Consider the following 20,479-nt stretch of genomic DNA (forward strand, 5'->3'; position numbering starts at 1 on the left):
CTGACGGGGCTCGCAGGGATCCCGGACCTCCCCGCACTAGTCACGTGCACACCGTCCTGAAGATGAGCGAACCGTGCACACCTCCGTAAGAGCACCTTTTGGATCCGTGAGTTACCTTCCAGGATTCAGTCCCTGAGCCCGAGTTCCCCGGCCATGACGTAAAGATGCGGCTTGCCTGTTTCTCTTAGTGATAAAGGCGTGGGCAAAGCCCTGTGCCCAGGGTTCTGTGTGGGTGGCACGGTGCCGCGGCTCCGGAACAGGACGCTCTGTCAGATGGAAGGTAAACACAGCAATGACACTGTCTTTGGCAAACATGAATGGCTGTCTGCTTTTTAAGTGGAAATGTTCTTTGAATGGCCTGGTCCCTCTGGGTGCTGTCTGCTGACCCTGATGGTTGGCGACCGGGGGTTCAGCCTGGTGTGGAGGACTGAGTGGGGGCTCCCAGGACCAAAGGATGGTGGATTCCCACACGTGGAGGTGACTCACCGTGGGGGCACCTGCCTTCCCCAGCCTCACCTGTGCGGGGAGGAAACAGGTGTGCCCGTGTCTCCTCCGGGCCACCTGCTGGGTGAGTCCTCGGTGCTTCCCAGAGAGGATGCGACCCTGTGCCCTGGGCCCCGGTGTTGCCACGTACAGAACCAAAATCGTGGTGGAACTTTGCCACCTGCCTGCTTCCGGTGCCTCTGATGGCTGAGAGCCTGGCGGCCTCTACACCCAGGGGGGCCTTCCCTGCAGCAGCAGTGGATGCCTTCCAAGGGGCTCAGCTCTGTGTCCTGGGTGTGGCTTCCTCCCGGAAACTGGCGGGGTGCCTGTCCCTGCTGGAGGGGGAACGGTGGGACGGGTGCGGGCAGGGTGGTGTAAGCGGCCGGCTGTGTCTGGTGGAGCTTTGGGGACACCCACACGGTGTCACTTCTCGGGGCAGAAAGCACAGAGGCAGCCTTTCCCTGCCCGGCCCTGCACCGGCCAAGAAACTCCTGGTGCCGTGGGCCTGGCATTTAGGATCAGCACGGATGCACCTCCAGGTGACGCCAGCCTTCCGGATGCCACCTTGGGAACCACGGGCCCGACCAGGCCACCTGAGAGCCTGGTCCCGCTTCTTTCTCTGTTACCTTCACTGAGTTCCTGCACTGCCCCACGGAAGGCCACCTCGGCTCACCCAGAGACGGGGGCACAGGGCTGAGAAGGGTGAAGGGGGCTCCCCAGGCCGCAGACCCTGAGCGGCCATCGCCTCCGGTCTTGGCCTCTTTTGCTGGCCCCTGGACGTTCGAGGTGAGACAGGCTTGTTGGCCCTGCTTCTGAGTGTTTGAACCCCACAGGGACACCTGAGCAGGGACCACTCTGTCTGTGCGGCTGGAGAGGACGTCGGTGGTGATTCCATGCCCCCTGGGCTCCAGACCCCAGCTGCCCTTTCTTTTTATTTTTTAATTCAAAACCGTTTTGAAAACTTACTATTTCTATACCTGGAAAGACTGCTTTTTGTTCATGTTAACATCCACGCATTTTGATTTTACTTCCCTCATTTTTAGCAACTGTAGCATTTTTTTGAGTACTTTTCACGTTTGCTGAACACGGCGTGCAACGTCACCGTGTGAAAATGCCCCGCGGAGATGAGGGTGTCAGGCCTCCCCAGCCCTCAGCCCAGCCCTCAGCCCAGCCCTCTTGGCTGAGGCGCACAGGGTCTGTAGGGACCTGTCCCAGTCCCGTCCCTCCTGTATCCACAGTGGTCGCGGGCAGCCGTCCACCTCCGCCTTAGGGAGCAGGTGTCCTGCCTCCTTGACCCCCGAGGCTGCGCTCAGCAGCCGGCTCTGGGTGTGACTGTGCCTTCCCACACGTCTGGGTCGGCCCCCTGACCAGCTGCATCCCGTCCCCTGCGGTGCGGGGCCCCTTCTCCTGGGGGCGCTCCGCTGCTGTGGGATGTCGCCGCGTGCAGGGAGCCCTCCCGGGAGGTGGCGGGGCAGCTGCACCTCAGCTCCCTCTAGGTCTCCGAGCCGCTGGGTCTGTTGAATTCCTGGGGCGTTGGCTTGCGGCACGAGTGTTCGGACACCCCCAGTCACCGTTCACCGTTCCGGCCAGAGCGGAGGCATTGGGGGTGCCAGCCGGCTTCCTGTGACTGCGTCGGGCCTGCGGTTCTGCTCTGCCAGGGTCTTTGTCAGCCATGCGGGTGCCCTGGGGACATGCGAACCAACCAAGGACCCTTCCTCTGCGGGTCGCATCCGCACCCTTGGCCGTTTGCCCTGGTGCCCGCTTTTCTAGAATGTTCCCGGTAGCAGGCCCTTTGGTTTATTTCGATGGTGTAAAAATTGGGTGTGAGGTTCCAGGAACACACGGGCTAAAAATGGAAAACTTTTGGATCCGTGACAGTTACCTTCTGGGATTCACTCCCTCTGTGAATGGAAACCTCGCTGACGAAACGTGCTCCGGCTCTCCTTGGAGACGCGCAGCAGGGACGCGGGGTGATTGGCATGTGCCTTCACAGCGCGGAGGGGGAGACAGTGCCCCGTGGGAAGTTATGCCCTCCGGTGTGGGCTGTGCCGGCGGGGACGGGTGCTGACCCGCAGCACCCAGATCCAGTCCAGGGACTGTTTTGGGGGGCAGCAGACACAGGCTCTGTGGCTTTACGGGGCTGGATGCTCTGCTGTCTGTCTGGGTCACACCTGGGGGCCTCGCCCGGGATGGGTTCTGCCAGCTCGTGTGGCAGGTGCATCCCTGCTTTGCTGGGTGACTGTAATCTTTAGCGATGGGCGAGGGGGCAGGGTCGCCAGGACCGAGTCCCGCGTGTGTCCTGGCCGCTCTGGAGACACGCACGCTGCTCACACACACAGTGTGCAACAGAATGAGGGGCCGGAGCCCGGCGGGTCCCCCCTGCCTGTGACCGTAGGACAGCGAGTGACCCTGGCCTCAGTCCTCTCGCTCCGGGCACCACATCCCTCTCCTGGAGAGTGGGGCCTCTCCCACGTGCCCCACAGGCCCCTGTGCGGATGGGGGCAAGTTCCAGGTGGAGATTCTCAGCGGCGGCTGGGCCCCCGGAGCGGGCACCGTGGGTGGCAAAGGGCCTCAGCTGGGGTCCGGTGGCTTCAGGAGGGTGGCCCAGGGCTCTCAGTCCCTGTGGCCTTCGGCATTGGAGGCTTGTTTTGGATCATTGCTCTTCTGCCGTCGGCCCAGACGGAACCAGTTTGGTCAGTTCCAGAGCGTGTCCTTGGCTGCGGGAGGGTGAGGGCCCTTCCAGACAGAGGCCGCCTGGAAGCCGATGGAGAGAGCCCGCGGGAAGGATGCAGTTGGTGGGCGGGGGCGATCGCAGGGCCTTTTATGACGCCGGCCTCATGACACGCCAAACGTGGCCTGACAGCTTTTACAGACTTTCCAAAGCAGGGCTGTTTGTTTTTCCACCTTATCTTTGCCTTTTCCCTGCTGCCCGAGGGAGTTGACTCAGTGCACCAACGGAAACTCTGCTGGGGGGCAGGTGTCGCTGTCACTGGGACCCTGGGTCCACGTGTCTGAACCAGCCGCCCAGCCACACCCACGGGCCACCCCTGGGGCCGCTGTCCCCGGCAGGAGAGGCCCCCAGTAGCCGCCCCGCGCGAGTCTGAGAGGTGCACGCTCTTCAGAGCAGCCGCCGTCCTTGAAAGAGGCCGCAGGCCACGTGCAGGAGGCGGTCGGGGCGGCCCAGGGGCAGCGCAGGCGCAGCTCGGACGCAGGTGCGGGCCCTCACCTGGCGCTGGCACTGGCTCCCCCATTGTCTTTGCTTGGTCCTGGTGGTTTCTCGCACTGGAGGAGAGGTTGTGCGAGAACAGCTTCTGAAATCTGAGTCCTCCGTTTACCGAACGCTGATGGCTGTTTGTCTCTGTTTAATTAAAGTGAGGACAATGGGTAGTTTCTGCCAAAGGTGACACCTGGAGTCAGGTTACCGTCTGAGGCTGGCATGTGCAAGCTGGGTGCTGGCAGCTGCGTGTGTGTGTGTGTGTGGACTTTGTCCAGCCTGGTTTGCTTTAACTCACAAAGGCAGAGGACGTGACTGTGAGTGGCGAGGTTGACCCAAGGGCAGCGTGACTTAAGGACACATGCCCGTAAGCACGGGCTGTCAGGGTCACCTTTCCCTCTGGTGGCCCATGACCCATTCTCTCCGAAGCACTGAGCTGTTGCAGCAGGAACACCCACCCGACTACGTGATTGGAATCGTGGGATGGAGGAGAAGGCATCTCCTCAGAGCACGTTCCCTTTATTTTATTGCAGAATTAGGTAGAAACAGCACCGTTCCCACGGTCCACCTGTCCCACCCTGATTTGTAAGGAAGTGTCCCTGGGGCTCAGGGAACCCCGGTCTCCCCTGCTGGCTGCAGCCACGCAGACTGTGCGTGAACTTCTTGTCCCCGTGGTCACTCAGTGCAGGTGTTCCTGGGGTGCTGGTTCTCCTGCGGCCCCTGCAGTGAACTTCAGAAGTCTGGAGGTGGGGTGCCTAGACGGCAGGGTTTCAGCTGAGTGAGAAGCGCTGTGTCCTGGGAATCACAGCCACGTGGACACGGGCTGTCCAGACCCGCGGCCCAGCTAGGGTGGGAGGGGCATGCTGGGCACACCTCTGCAGGAGGGGCCCGGGTCACAGGGGTAGGAGGGGGCACATGTGAGGTCAGTGTGTGTGGGCCCCCCTGCCCTCCCAGGTGGCTGGAGGGCCTGTGTTTGCTCTTGGGGAGCCTCTGGCCATTTCTCCTGCTGCCACTTCCACAGACGCTGGCTGGTTCTGCGTCATCTCGGCAAGGACGGACGGACGGACGGGTGCACAGAGTGTCCTGGGATGCACAGCTCGGGGGAAGGGCGGGGGCGTTGAGGATCCGGTGAACCTGAGTTTAGATGTGGCCTGGGGGCTCCGTGTGCCCAGGGCCCCCTCGGTGGTGCTGACCCCCGCCCCCGGCCGTCCCAGAGCAGGTGCACGGGCTCTGGGGCTGGGCTGGTGATGTCACTGCTCCACTTCAGTTCTCAGTTGCGCACTGGTTGTCATGAGTCCTCTGTGGAGGTTGGGAGCTGGACTGGCGTCAAGTCCCCGTGGGCCCAGGTGGGGCAGGGAGACCCCTTCCCTTCCTTCCAGGCCAGACTGGCAGAGCCCAGCCCGTTCCCATTAGGGGAGAGGGCCTGACCTTTGCCCCGGCCTCTGCCTGCCACTGCGTGGTGGCCCCCTGCCCCCACACACCCGGGAAGAGGCACGTGCCTCTGCCCTCCCCTAGCCCCAGGCCCCGCTCCCTCCCACACCTGAAGCAACACCCTGGCCTGCGACCTCGTTCAGCCCCGGGTGGGGAGAGTTGCCCGGGTTTCTGGGAAAGGTGGCATGGAAGGGGCCAGGCTACGTCTGGTTTTCCTTAGTGGGGCCTCCCTCCAGGTCGGCCATCTGGAGCCTGCCCTTATGTCTCACTTCGGAGGCCGAGGGACCGCCCTCCACAAATTAAGAAAAAGCCCATTTAAGCTACCCACCTTGTCCCGGGGTTTGAAGGCCGGAGGGCCACCTGCTGTTGGTGGTGGCCAGGCCCACCCGCAGGTGTGGGGACCTTGAGGAGATGCTTCAGGGACACCTAACCCGTGGGCAGCACAGAGCCCAGCTGATTATCAAATCCGCAGGGACGCTCACCCTGTCTGTTCCCGTCCCGTCGGCCGTCAGCGCCCCTGCCCGCCCACCGCCAGGTGGCCCACATGGCCCCGCATCCCCCATCTGCGCTCCAGGGTGACAGCTTCCAGAGTGGCAGCTCCCCCCAGTAAAGGGCCGAGGAAGTGTCCTCAGGGGACTGGTGGGTCTGCCCCACATCCAAGGCTGGACGTCTGCAGCAGGTGGAGAGGAGCAGCTTGGTGGGTCTTGCTTTCCCTCACAGCCTGGGTCCCGTGGCCGTCGTGGGGGTTAACCGTGGGGGTGCATGGAGACCGAGGTTCTGGGTGATCAGTGGTGGGAACTGCAGGACTTTTGAAGGGAAGCCACTGCTGCTTTTTTAAATCCCCTAATCAATCGGGTTCCCACAGCACTTGAATTACCAGAGTGTATTTTCACCCGCAAGAGGTGCTCGTTCAAAAAAGCAGACAGCAGCAAGCTCCCCAGAATCTGTCTCTACTGGGGAGCAGCGGCCGGGGGCCGGATGACCCTGCCCGTCCATCTGGGAGCCCAGAGGGGGTGGAGTTAGACACCCCCAGGGTCTACGTGCCCCAGACCACCCCCTCCAGCCCTGTCTAGTCTCCATAACTGGGTCTGGAGCAGGCGTGGAAGCCGGGATCAGGGGCCCCCATCCGGGCTGTCACAGCTTCAGCTTTGTGATGGTGAGGCGTCCTTCTCTGACCTGCACAACCTAACAGGTGCTTAAAGAAACGACAAGTCCTTGTTTGTTACCCTTGATGGGGTGCTGGGGGGCCAGCTTGTGGAATTGGGTGCAGAGACGCAGAAAATGTTTAAGCCTCATTTCTTGCACAAACAGCACTTCAGGGTTAAAAATAGATGAAGAGAGAAAGTTTTCAGTTTGGTGAGGAATTCCGCCGGCTGCCGAACGTTGAGAAAGCGGTGGACTGAGACCAGCCCGTGTCTCAGACGCTGGTCACCAGACCGTGGGCTCCAGGCTGTGACCTTCGGTAGCCTTCTCAGTCACAGAAGGAAGCAGGTGAGGTCACGTGGGCCTCACGTGAAGGGCAGTCTGCCCGTCCGCTGAGTCCCTTCCGGAGAAACCAGAACTGCAGCGAGGCCAGGCCCACCCTCAGCTTGCAGGAAACGCAGGGCCGGGGTGACCTGGGAGATAATTCCGGTGTGGTCAGTGGCTTCCAGAATGGGGAAATTCTTACTCGGTGAACAGAGCCCCTGTGGTTTTCAAATAAATTGCCAGACAAGGAGGAGGAGGAGGAGGTCCCTGCATGGTAACGGGACTGAAGAGATGGATTAAATCAACGTGGTGGGACTTGATTCCGAATCAGACGGTCAGACCGTAATCAAACAAAACCAGAGCGAAACTTGTAAGACAGGGACCTCTGAGCACTGATTACACATTTGTGTGCAAGTATGATTGCGTGTTTGGTTTTCATTAAAGAGGGATGGCTAATGTATTTTGCGGTTGTATTTACAAAAGAAGTCTGTTTCCTGAAGATGCAAATTGAAGCGTTTTCAGATGAAGTCACGTGATGTCCGAGGTGGGCTTTGCATGTGAGCTCTGGGTTCAGGGGCCGGGGATGGAGGCCCAGCGACCGGGAGCTGTTTCCCATTGTATGGTTTGCCCACTGTGTTTCATGGTCCACAGACAGCTCACTGGCCTGCACCATTCTCTCTTCCAACACCCGATGGCTCAGGACTCACCCGCGAGTGGCTGGTGTGGCCGCCTCAGGTTCCCCTGTCCTGTTTTTGCATAATGTCCACCCACGATGATGCCTCTAAAAGTCCCGTTTGGGCGTCCCCAGGGCTTTGTGAAAGCTTAGAGGGACCCTGGAGGTGATCTGGCCGCACCAGCCCTCTGGGTCAGCTCCCCACCCCGGGTCTACCCGACCCGATTGGGTCTGAGCTCCGCTGAACAGGCCTCCTCCCCTCCCAGGATGCAGGGCTGACCAGCCAGGGACTGATGGGGGCCTGCAGGGCTGCTTCGCTGGGACCTCTTTATTTGGTTCTTGGGGGCAAGACAGTTTAATTCCAGTCAGCAGACCGAAGGACCCAAGCTTTGACAGTGGCTTTTCTGGCTGCTGCAGCCAAGACCCGCTTTCCATTTTAATGCAACATGTGTCTGTCTTTTCTTGAACGTAATCCCTTGTCATCCAGCCTTTAATTCCAGTTTCTGTTTACCAGCCCCCCATGGTAAGCATCTCAAACATGGGGAATACCCTCACCTGTCAAAAGGGAGCCTTGTTTCAGAGATTCTCCCAAATGGCAGGCCTGCCTTCTCCAGGACCCCTGGTGTGCACCCGACCAGGGCTCCCCGGCCTGCCCTCTGCAGGGAGACCCCTGCTTGGGGAGGGGGCGTGGGGAGGGGGCCAGCGGCCTACAGACCCGGCCTTTGGCTCCTGGGCCTCCCTCAAGGGCCTTCCTTTATTTCCACAGACACACAGGCCCTGCTTGGGACACCCTCAGTCCTTGGAGCTGGCGGCCAAGCCCATGGGGCCTGGTTTTGATTTGTGCACTGTTTGTCCAGGGCCCGCCCGGCAGGGGCTGCCCCTCGCTGTGTGTCACTGGACAGACGTGTGAGAGGACGGAGGCCCTGGTCTGCCTCCGTGTGTCCAGCGCGTGGGGCTGGGGGGGACGCCTCTGCCGGTCTCTTCCCTGACCCACTCTGAGCCCGATTCCTCCAGCTGAAGTTGGTCCGTGGTTTGTCCTGGAGCCCAAGAAGGCACCGTCCTGTCCTGGGCTGCATGGCCATCCCAGCAGGGCAGGCTGGCGGGCTCCTCGGGCCCCTCCTGGGACCCTGAGCCCTGCGCTCAGGACAGATCCTGGCCCGGGGGGGCCTGCCCCTCGGCCCATGCTGTTGGCACCTGAGGGTCTCTGGCTGTGTGGGGTGGCTTTGCTGCCCCTTGGTTTCAGTGGGGCCATCCTGGTGGGAGGCCTGGGCTGGGGCAGGGTGGGCCTGCAGGGCCAGACGCTGCCCGGCTGGGCCCCCTGGAGTGGCCTCACCTCCCTGCTGCAGATGCCCTCCTTCTGCTGAGAGCTGACCTGGCCCGGGGTGAGTGACGGACGTTCTAAAGAGGGCACCGGGTCTCTGCTGGGCCACAGGTCACCCCGGTCTGCTCCGAGCATCCTGTGTCACTCACGTCAGGCTGGGCCACTGTCCGGAGGCTGCTGTTGGGAACTGGGCGTGTCTCTGAGAGCCGGGGCCCTGCCCCACGAGTCCTCCATGCCCACCATCCTTGGGGCGCCTCATCATCGTGATGTGAAATGCCAGAGTTGGGCTGAGCCCCCTTCCCATCCCGTGCCGCGACGGTGAAGGGTCGGGCTTTGTGCTCTGGGACTGGGGCCTCTGGACCTCTCCACCCTCCCAGGAGGCCTGTGAGATGGCCACTGCCCGCCCACTTCACGGGGCTGGGAACTGATGCTCAGAGGGGTGGAAAATCCCACTGACATGGAGGTAAAGGGACGGGTGGCCCGGTGACTCCTCGCCCCCACAGTCCCACTCAGGAAGCCCCTGCTGTCCTGCAGTGATGGCGCTGGCCCAGGTGGAGACCCCCGTGGTTTCCTCCAGAGCCCCCCAAGGCCGTCATGCCAGGGGTGGGTCTGTGAGGGCCACGTGGGACCCCCGCCTTCCCCGTGGTCCTCGTGGGAGGAAACACCCCAGTAGGAAGTACTTGATACAAAGAGAAACCTGTGTAAGATGGGATTATAGAATGAGCCATACACATCTCCCTCTCAACTTAGGGGACAAGCCCCTCCACCGGCCTGCAGTGTAGACAGCTGGTGGGGGCAGGTCTGACAGCAGGGCCGAGACTCCGGTCTGGGCAGCTCCCTGTCCCCGCCCGCAGCTCCGGCATCCAGTGAGCCGGCTGCGTCCGGCCCCAGGCAGGTCGGGTCACCTGCAGTCCTCCTGGTCTGACGTGCATCCAGGTGCCACCTCCCTCTTGTTTTCGCCGCCTGGGAACCCGGAGCCCGAGGAACAAGACGTTTCTGGATGTAACGGAGGTTTCACAGCACCCGCTTTTCCTTTCTGGTCCAGTGATGAGCTTTGTTCTTGTTTTTGTGTTTGCTTCCTGGTTCTGAGCTTGTTAACAAGGACAGAAGGCGGGCGGACACCTGCTGGGTTCTGGGACGCCTGCCTCCCAGGATGGGGAGCCAGCTCCCCTGGAGGCGGGGCTCCCCTGCCAGCAGGACACAGCCTCCCGCTCAGTGCGGGGCTTGTGGGTCCCTCTGGTTCCTGCAGGGCCCTGGCAGGTGGCCCTGAGCCTGACCCGCGTCCCTGCCCTGCACGCCGGGCCCCCTGCTCCCGTGTGCCTGCAGCTCCTGGTGTTGGAGCCCCGAGCCCGCGCTCCCAGCCTGGCCACCTGCCCTGGGCCCGCGGCAGGGTGTGTGGGGGCAGCTGCTTCTGGACAGGAAGCCCCTCCATGCCCCCTTCCCAGCACAGTAAGTTCCACCCGAGGGGGACCTGCAGCGGCCCCACTGCATGCGCTTGGCACTGAGCCTGTCCCCGGCGCCCTCCTCCATTTGTTTGCTTCCGTCCTCGTCCCACAGCAATGGGCGGTGACGGTTTCCTGGTGCGCGTGGCCTGCCGCTGGCCCCTGCCCATCACTTCCTGGGGGCGGCTGCTGCCTGGGACCTCTGCCCAGCCAGCCCCTCTGGGGACAGAGGAGTTGACGGAGGAGCTGGTCTCCACCACCTGTCCTGGGGACACCTCCCTTCCTCCTTCCATCAGTGTCTGTGTCTCAGAAATCTGAGTGTCTGGGGGACACATCAGCACAGACAGAGCCTCAGCCTGAACCAAACCCTCACCATGGAGTCGGGGTCAGTGTGCCATCACTGTAGCTCCCTAACTTCGGGGCGGGGCATGTACTTTTTTTGGTAACCCCCGTGATCGCTGCTCACATGTGACAGCATTAAGAAGATAATCAGTTTGGTCCTCACGTCCTCGCTCTGGGGGACACGGTCTGGCTGGCCGGGTGCCTTTGGGGACAGTTCCCCCTGAGTCTCACAGCTCTTGGCTGGTTACTGCATTTGTGGTGGAAGTTGCCAGTCCCTTCTGGCATCCACACACGGGGCTTGGTGTTTATCTGTCACGTCCCACATGCCAGGGGCTTCTCTGAGCTCTGCGCGTGTGTCTCCTTCAACCCTCCAGTACCTCCACTTCCCAGATGAGAAAACTGAGTCACAGAGGTCGCTTCCCGAGGTCAGGCTGCTCGGGCCAAGACCCAGGCATTGGATTCTAATCAGGGTGCTCGACCCCAGCCTGCGCCCCTCCAGGACATGTCGTGCGAGCTTAAATCTGGGGAAATTACAGAGCAAACCCCGAATGGTTTTCTGGAACCTTCTAGCCGAGCCAGGAGAGGAGCATTTGGCCAGATGGGGGCTTTAGGGGGCTGTGTCGGCAGTGACGCAGGAGCCCCTAGGGCAAAGCAGCGGCGGGGCGGCCTGGTCACGTGGTGGTCAGTGATGGGACATCACAGGTACCCAGGCCCCTCCACTCCTCGGGGTGTTGCTGTCTCTCCTGCTTTGCTTTGTCCCCATTTGTTTGCACAACCTGCTGACGAGAGTTTGCAGCTCTTAATGAAGACGCAGGCAGTTTGGAAAGGACCAGGGGACGGCTCAGTCCCCCCGTGCTGGCCTGCCGTTGCAGGCGGCGGTCCCCATCAGTGCCGGTGGCCCCTGCAGGGCTGAGACCTGCTGCTGTCTCTCGGTGGTGGGGCCTCAGGGAGGGCCAGCCGCTCTGTTCAGTTATGAGTTACGCACAGGGCCCACTGGGCAGACGTGTTGTGTGCGCTCCTCACACACTCAGTGTAACGCAACATGGTGAGCGCGGCTGCTGGACCCGAAGGAACAGCAGACAGTAGACGGTGCTTCTAGGAGGGCACCCGAGTCCCGTGACGGCAGCGGGGAGGCCAGAGTGCCACGCCGGGAGCTGGAACTCCATCTGGGCCGACCCTGAGGTATTGTGCCGCCTCCTGCCAGCTACAGAAGTAAACTGTGCTCTAAGGAGGAAAGGAGAAAACGCCCATAGAGGAAAAAGTAAGGAAAAAATATAAACGAACGTTCAGAAGCCAACCGCTGCCCCGTCCACCCGCCGTCTGGCCAGATGTTTCCGGGTGTGTGTTCGAGTGGGAGTGAGTGTAGGTGTGATCACCCACCCTTCCCCGGGGAGCGGGCTTGTGGCCAGTGGGGGCAGGCATCACGGCCCCTCTCGGGCCCCCATGGGCCTCTCTCTCGGCCACATGGTCTGTCCTGTGTCACTGAGGCATGTGGCCGCCCTCCCAGCCACGTGATTTGTCCCGTGTCACCGAGGCATGTGGCCACCCTGTTAGGCTGTTGTCTGTTTTGTGCTTGGTGCAGTGAGCACCCTGTCCGCGTGGACTTAGGGATTTTCTGGTCATTTCCTCAGGAGTATCCCTCATGTTGCTAAGTCACCAGCTTCAGGCCTTTTAAGGGATTTTTATATGTACAGACACGTTGTTTTGTAAAATGGATCAGCTTACGTTTCACCAATACTTAAAAAAAAAACAATTTAAGATTTTAATCTCTGCTGTTCTAATAGGAAAAAAATCTCATTATCGGGGCCTGTCTAACTGGAGCCCACCGTGGCCAGCATTGATTGAGCACCTCCTGTATACAGGGGCAGTCTGAGCCATCAGTGGCAGAGCCAGCGTGGGGCCCCGGGGAGGGTGGTCTGCGAGGTCGGGGAGATGCAACGGGTGGAGTGCTTGGTGGTTCTGCGCCCGGCCCAGCTGTCAAGCCTGCAGGGAGCCCCCAAGAACAGTCAGCCCCGTCGGTCCCCAGCCCCCTCTGTTAGAGGAGACCACCTCGGCACATGTCTTTGCCAGGGAAGAGTGGACAGCCCGGGGCCCCTCTCATGTCTGCACGGAGGAGGGGGCTTCCGGGTCCTGCGTCTGGGGCTGAGCTCATGACCTCTGGGGTTGGGGACTGGCCTGGGTATGTGTTGTGTGGTTGCAGGACAACATCTGTGACCATCGCTGAAACAGCCTTTATCTTCATCCTCCATCCCTTCATTTCACACCGTGGGGACCACATGAGCCAGGTGCCCAGTGGGGGCACTCACCGGGCTTGGGAGTGGCGTCAGCACAGAGCCAGGGGATCTGTCTACCCACCCGGAGCGTGTGTCCCGGGCTGGGCCACAGAGCAGGGTGGAGATGTGGTGGGCAGGCAGGGCTCATGGAGGAAGGCATTCAGGAGAGCCATGACAGGGGCCCCAGGGTTCTCCCCTCCGTCCCTGTGACAAGACCGCACACCCCTCTGAGACTGGGCATCCCCACTTCTGACACCACAGAGGTGACTCATCCTCACAAAGCTGGGGGTGCATCTCCTGAGATACTGTGCCTGCTCCCTAGACTGTAACTAACACAGCCCTCACCACATGCACACACGCGCACACACATGCACAGGGGAGGGTGTGTGAACCAGAAAGTAATTACAACCTGACGCTTTCCCCGCTGTTGGATAAGCTTTAAAAAAAAAAAAGAGCAGATAAAATTGAAAATTCTCTCAGTCATTAGCTGGCTCATTCACATCAGCGCTGACAATGATGATCGTCATGGTGGCCGGCGTGGACTGAGCGCCTTCTGTTTACGAGCACATTTACACGTGCTGGCCCAGGGCATCACTTCATCCCCCTTGGAATCACGTGCTGTTGGTTCCCAGAATCGTGTCCCCTGTGTGTGGAGTCTTAGCGCCGAGAGGACCTGCTAAGTGGGTGACCCTCCAGGTGGGGAGGTGGCTGGTAGTGGCGGCTGTGACTTAATGTTTACGATTAAGCTGCAGAGAGGCCGCGGCCCCTCCCTCTCCACAGGGCTTGCAACGTGTGGGTGGCAGGAGACTCCAAGTGACCGTGTCTTGTCATTTGCAGGCTCTGCGGGCCCCCTCGCCGGCCACATCTCTGTGCTGTGACAGACCGTGCAGGTGAGTGTCGGTCACCCTGGATCCTTGGGGTGCCCCTGGCCGCGGGCAGACCTCCCAGCATTACCCGTGGTCATTGAGATGTCGTCTTCAGTTTTAAGATGAATGCTTGAGGGGGCGTCACGCCATGGCGCTGTCTCTTTTTCTGGGTGTGATTGCCCAGCGTTAGAATCCCTGACTGTGGAAACGCTCAGTAAATAATTACATAGCCGCAATTTGATGGTGAAATGCAATTTGGGACGGGGGCCAGGGGTGAGTTCCAGAACGGACTCCAGCCCACGGAACACGCAGGTGCCCAGGACGGCCCCAGCCAGCACCCCACACGCACGGGCCCCCAGGGAGATGACAGTTGTCCAGGACACACTGCTGTTTTTTAACACCAGTGTCAAAAACCACGTGACTTGGTTTTCAAAAAGGAATCAAAACTCTTTCACATCCATGTCTGGGGCATAAGGTAGAGAAAAAAACCTTGGCCATTGTGTAGATTTGAATAAACCCACTTTGAAAGGTTCATGATGTTGAGTATTTGACCTTGTAGTAGATATCTCTCAAACTTGTCTTTGTTGTTTAGAAATAAATGTAAAACTGTTCATCCCTGAGGCCACCCGCCTCCCCGGGGCCTCTGCTGGGAGGCGACCTCGGGCTACGGTCCCCCGTGCAGCGCGTCCTCGTGATGGGAAGCGGGGCACTGCCCGGGCTCCCCGGGCCTCCCCACACCAGCCAGCTCTGGCCAGGGGCTGCCTCCACCACCGGCTTCATGCCCTGGGCGTTTCTACCCCCCTCCCTCCCTCCCCAGACCCCATCCTCCGGTTCCTGCCACCTGCCCTGGTCTGCTCGCCCTTGGTTCCTGCAGACGTTAGCTCTCACCTCCCGCAGCTGGGATTCCTCCCCAGCCCATCCCTGGGCCTGCGGCCCCCACACCTGGCAGGGGCTGGTGCACACAGGACTAGCCGCCGGCATAGATGCCTCCACCACCCACCCCACACGATGGGCTGCTTCTTCGCAGCTCCCTGCCACGGGCCTGACGCCCTAGAGTGAGGAAGGCTCCTCCCTCCAGGGTCCCGGCTTCCTGAACCCGGCCGGCCCGCTGCAGGCGTCTCCATCAGGCCCGCAGCGCTGCCGGGAGCCCCATGTCCTCTGCATACGCCCTGCCCCAGTCTGTTAAGGCCACTGAGATGCGGGCCCTCCCATGACGGGAAGTACTCAGACTGTGGACAGGAACCCTGCAGGTGCCGGCATCAGGTCCGGCGTGCACAAAGCGAATGTCCCCCCTCCCCTGGCCCTGGTCCTCAGGGCCTCTCCTGAAAGCCGCCCCTCCCCCAGGCCTGCGACGTGGAGCCCCACCATGGAGGACAGCCACGAGCTGGACCTCACCTACATCATCGAGCACATCATCGCCATGTCCTTCCCCGCCGGATGCTCCGAGGAGTCCTACCTGCACAACCTGCAGGAGGTGACATGCATGCTGAGGTCCAAGGATGGGGACAACTACCTGGTAAGCGGGGCTGGGGGGGCATTGAGCGTCGGGGTGGGGGGACACCAAGTGTGGGGAACGCTGAGTGTGGGGACGGGGGTGGACACAGGGTGAACACACTGAGGGGAGCCCTGATCACGGGTTCAGCTGGGAGGGCACTGAGTTTGCTGAAACTCGAGGAAGCCGCCGCCCCTGTGTCCTGGGGGTCTCTCTGGCCGTCCATCCATCTTTCCACAGGTTGGTGCTCTGGGACCCATGGGTCACGAGCGAGGTCCCCAGGGAGCAGGACTCACAGGGCCGTGGTGGTCCGGGCAGGGCCGCCCTGGGGGACGCCCAGGTCTCCTTGGGCCAGGGCAGCCATGGGCAGGGCCAGGCCCGCCTCCCCACTGGGTTGAGGGTGGTGGTTGGCCTCCCTGGTGTGGATGCCTGCTTTCCATCCCCCCGAGGTCAGCCTGGAGGACCGAGCATTGCCCAGGTCCACTGTGAAATGCGGGGCGTCTCTGGCTGGAGTCCACGGTGAGGAGAAGTGGGGGACAGCATCTTCCCGAACCCCCTCCATCTCCCCCAACCCTGTGCCTGTCAGTGGCCCTGTGTCTGTGTCCTTCATGGGTTCTGATCATGACTTGACTTAAATTCCAGCTCCTCGCCTCCCTGGACCTGCCGGGTGTGGCCTCGGGTATCTCCTTGAAGCTCTAATCTTTACCCCAAGCCAACATCCTTATCAGCCCCCTCAGGTGACAAATGGCCAGGCAGGACCCAGAGGCAGCTCGGCCAGGGCCACGCATGGAGGCAGTGTCTGGTCCTCCTCCCTGCGGGCCGTCTCCTCCTGACCCCTCCCAGGCAGTGTACATGCTGAGCCTGGTCCCTCCTTCCTCCCTGCTCCAACTCACTGTCCGCAGGGGTCTTGCCAGGGCCTGGGGCTGGTGCTGGGGGGCAGGTCCTCCCCTGATGCCAGTGGGGCCTTGTCGAGGCCACAGCCCCCCTTGCAAACAGCAAGAGTGTGGGTCCCCACCACTTTTGGGAACAAGGAACTCAGAAAAATCGGAGGAAAGACATGCAGTGTCTTCTGCAACTCTAAGGACCCCAGACTGCACCTGTCTTCCCCAGGGACATCTGAATTGTCTGCTCTGATAGGTGACTGCGGGGACAGAACGTCCCCACCGGCACACTGACCCTCCAGGGTGAGGTGTGTTAGCCCCAGGCGCTGGCCCTTCAAGGGAGGTGTTAAAGGGCACATGTCCCAGGGCATGGGAGGCAAAGAGCCAGGACCCAGGTCTGTGCTGAAGTACCCCCTTGTTCCCCTTCTGCTTTCCCAGGGGTGTGGTCGGTTCCACAGACCACACTGGTCCAGGGGCGCAGCATGTGGCCCTGGCGTCTCCCAGACCGGTCCCCTCGCAGCTCCAGGGCAAGGACAATCTCCTCACCCTGCTCCCATCCTCCCAGGAACGCCACGCCCTCTGGGTGTGTCTGCCGGCCTGAAACATCCATTTGTTTTGTTGGTTTTTCATTCCGTGACAGTTACACGCCGTACACCTCAGTCTTCCGTCCTCCTTGATATCTCAAAGGCAAATGGCGCTGAGAAGGCAGGTCTCTCTTCTCTGACCCCTGAGGGTGACAGTTTGACTAACGGCTGCTTCTTCCCCCCGTAGGTGTTAAACCTTTTGGAAAAGAGATGTGACCTGACAAAGCTTAACCCAAAGGTAGGTCCATGATGTTTGTCCTGCTCATATGAAAGTAGTTTGTGGCAGTGCTGCAGAAAACGTGTGACAGCTCAGTTGTGACAGCAACCTGGATCCAGGCGAGAGACCAAGCAGCACTGGGAGGGGTGGAGAACTCAGGTTTATTACACCAGCGGGCCCAGAGGAGTTAACACTCCAGGCTCAGGACCCCGACTGTAGGTTTACACAGGTATTTATAGGCTGCCAGTTTACACTTTGCAACATCATATGCAAATAAGGTATAACGAAAGTTGACTAATTAGGAACAAGCTTTGTAAAAACGGACCAATCAGGAGGGAGAGAAATAACCAATCAGGAGTGAGAGAAATGGACCAATCAAGAGTGAGAGAAATAACCAATCAGAAGTGAGCTCCATGCAAAAGAAATACTACACATGGACCAATCAGGAGTGAGGGAAATGGACTAATCAGGAGTGAGAGAAATAACCAATCAGGAGTGAGCTCCATGCAAATGAAGCACTACAAATGGACCAATCAGAAGTGAGTTCAGGGAACCAATAGAATTTTAGGGGTAAGTAACCTGGTTCAGAGGCAAAAGGTGAGACAGAGCCTCTGGGATGGTGCCGGCACCCAGATGGTGCCGGCAGGAGAGCAGTGGCCCTGCCTGGGGGTCCTGCCCGTCTTTTTATGGGGCTTCCCGCCTCAGCAGGTCTTTGTGGGATACGACATAAGAAGGGGTGTTAGGGACTGTTCACATCCAGGACTAATTTTGTTTCATCTATTTTTTTTGAGAGGGGGAGTTAGGTTTGTTTATTTATTTATTTTTGGAGGAGGTTGTGGGGTCTGGACCCAGACCCTCATGCACGTGAGCTTGTGCTTTACCACTTGAGCTATATCCTCCTCTCTATGACTAATTTTTTTTAATTAACCTTTTTAGAGTTCAAAATAGTTATAAACTCCCAGGAAGTTGAAAAAAATAATACAGAGAGATCCCACAGAGCCCTGGCCCTGTCTTCCCCGGGGGTCATGTCTTGCATAACTCAGAGTCAAATATTAATGCCAAGAAGTGGACCTTGGTACCATCCACAGACTGCATGAAGCTTCCACTGGGTTTCCCTGCAGCTGTGTGTGTGTGTGTGTCTGAGACCACCGCCACGATCAGATCCAGAACACTTTCACCTCAAAGATCTCCCCCCTCCATCCATTATTCTTTTTTTGGGGGGGGAGATAATGAGATAATTGAGTTTATCTATCTGTTTAATATATTTAATATATTTACTTAATGGAGGTCCCGGGGGTTGAACCCAGGATCTTGCGCATGCTAAGCACGTGCTCTACCACTGAGCTAGACCCTCCCCTCAATATTCTTTGTTTTGGTACAGTGTTCTTTTTAATAGGCAAGATTTAGGGGACATTTTGTGGATTGTTGTAAGTGTAAGTTATGGTATATATGGTGCATGTATATATATATATATATATATATATATATATATATATATTCCACATGTTGGGATATTTGGAACCATTGGAATACAAAGCAGGGCACAGTGAGCTGCCTGTGTCACTGCTGGTCAACAAGGCAAAAGCGAGGAATTAAGTCTTAACAGGGATTCAGCTCTGCACAGTGTGCACAGAAATGCAGTGCAAGGGGGGTCATGGCACCGTACAGCTGTCGGCTCCGAGTGGGGAAGGGTGTGTGACTTTCTCTGCTCCCAGCCTGTTTCTGAATTTCGCCATCACTTGGCACAATTTCTATTGCTTTTATAAGAAGTCAGAGCTCTGCCTCCCCTCCCCACTGAAAAAAGGAGAGGAAAGCAAAGATGACACCCTTGCGCCCACGGGTGTAGACCGGGGTGTGTGTGTCTGCGCACAGACCTCGTCACATGACGATGGCTTTCTGTGTTTCTCGGTTGTGACCCAGGTTCGGAGGCCTTCCTGTCTGCGGGGCAGGGCCCTCTCCTCTGAGGAGAAGTTATCTGCCCCGTGAGTGGGCGCAGGGGTGGCTTGTGAGCTTTCCCAAGCTGCCATTGCAGTCTGAGCAGAGGAATCTTGGCAGCGGCTGGGGCCAAGCACCCCTGACCCAGGGCCGGCCAGGTGGGCTTCTCCCTGTGAGCCAGGCATTCAGCGGCTCCCGAAAGCCATTCCCCGAGTTGCCCTCCCAGCCGCAGAAAAACAGCTAAGACCCCCGGGGGAAAACACAATCTTTTCATGTTCTTCCGTCCAGTAAAGCAGCCTGGCAGCAATTCCCACTACGTTTTAGAAAGGAACAGGCAGTGTTGTTCTTGACTCTAAAATAAATATTTTGCTAAATTAAAAAGAAAGAAAAGAAAGAAACACTGTTGACTGGAAAAAAAAAAAAAAGCACAACCTAATAGTTGAGAACGAGGTTTTATTCAGTGGAAGAAACTGAGGACTGAAGCCCGGGAGACAGCGTCCTCAGATCTCTGGGAGGGACTTCTCTGAAGAGGTAAGGGAGGAGCCAGGATATATGAGATGTTGCATCAAAGACGGGGTAGTTGGAACATGAAGCGATGCCTGTTAATTAATGAAAACCAGGCATCTCAGGTTAAGGAATTTAGTGCTTTTTTATGTACGGGAAGGTACAAAGTCTGGGCTCATTGGAATCACCTTGGATGTGCACCTGAGCTCCTCCAGGGCCAGTGTCCTGTCCCCCCTGTCCTGAGTACCCCCGGGCACCGCCGGGGGTGGCGCAGCGGGCTGACGGCTGGACGCCGCGGCATCCTTTGTTCACTGATGCGGCGGGCACCCTTCTCATTCGCACCATCATCACCTTCTCTATGTGCCCGCAGATCCTGGACGTGGGCTGGCCTGAGCTGCACGCGCCACCCCTGGACAAGGTGTGCACCATTTGTAAGGCGCAGGAGGCCTGGCTGAACAGCGACCCCCAGCACGTGGTCATCATTCACTGCAGGGTGAGCGCCCGCCCACTGGGGTTTGTGGGTCGGTTTTCAGAAACCCATCCTTAGGGAAAAAAACCCAAGAGTCCTGCAGCCTCCCAGCATCCAGCTTCAGCACGTGTGGGGCTGAGCTGCACGCAGTAAAATACCACAGGAGAGCGCGTGCCTTCATTTCCACACACTGTTATCAACGGAAGCCCCTTCTCCAGAAGCAGGGCGCTGCTACGACACGGGCCATCTGCTCTGCACGGCCGAGCTGGCCGGACACGGCGGACAGGCTGCTTCCCCTGCAGGCTCCCGACGGGACGGGATGTGTCCACCCTGGCGTGGGCAGCATCTGGGCTGCCCGGACCCACTTCCCTCCCTCCTCCCGTGTCCTGCTTCTGCAGCTTCTCGGCTGCCTTGGAGTGTTCCCAGCCTCCCCCGCAGCCCCCGATTCGCACGCTTGATCCTTTCCCCAGACACCACGATCTCGTGCCGCGCCCGGAGAGGAAATCTCTGCCCAGGGAAGGTGCGGAGGGCGGGCTCCGGCCCGGAGGGAGGGGCTGCCTGCTCTGTGCATTTTACACCGAACTCCGAGGCCATCAGCATGTCTCGTAGGTGAAGACGTCTCTGCCTGGAAGTGTTTCTTCTCTCCGACTTGGCACGCTCAGAAACTGCACAAAACCCTCTGCATCAGGGACCTGCATTTAAAAGAGCCGCCCCTTCGTGTTGTGGCCCCGCAGGAGCCCTGAGACCGGCCCCGAGGGTGAAACAAAGCTCCCACGCCCCGGGCACCTGACGGTCGCTTGCCCGAAGAATAGCCGCCGGGGGCACAGAAGGCGTCTCTCTGCCTGTCTTTCTCTCGCATCTGAGTGATCACTTGTCTCGTCAGCA

General features: G+C 59.4%; 1 protein-coding gene across 1 annotated transcript in view; it reads left to right on the top strand.

Moving 5' to 3' along the window:
• Positions 1 to 20,052, top strand: part of LOC116659510 (tensin-3-like) — a 35,402-nt gene extending 15,350 nt beyond the window's left edge. Inside the window, exons 4-8 of the mRNA XM_032467162.1 lie at positions 13,484 to 13,536; positions 14,857 to 15,028; positions 16,657 to 16,707; positions 19,496 to 19,618; positions 19,993 to 20,052. Coding sequence (XP_032323053.1) covers positions 13,484 to 13,536; positions 14,857 to 15,028; positions 16,657 to 16,707; positions 19,496 to 19,618; positions 19,993 to 20,052 — 459 coding nt within the window. The remainder of the gene's footprint in view (positions 1 to 13,483; positions 13,537 to 14,856; positions 15,029 to 16,656; positions 16,708 to 19,495; positions 19,619 to 19,992) is intronic.
• The last annotated feature ends 427 nt before the right edge of the window (positions 20,053 to 20,479 follow it).

Source organism: Camelus ferus, chromosome 24, assembly GCF_009834535.1.
Source record: "Camelus ferus isolate YT-003-E chromosome 24, BCGSAC_Cfer_1.0, whole genome shotgun sequence".
In the NCBI taxonomy this organism is placed as follows: Eukaryota; Metazoa; Chordata; class Mammalia; order Artiodactyla; family Camelidae; genus Camelus; species Camelus ferus.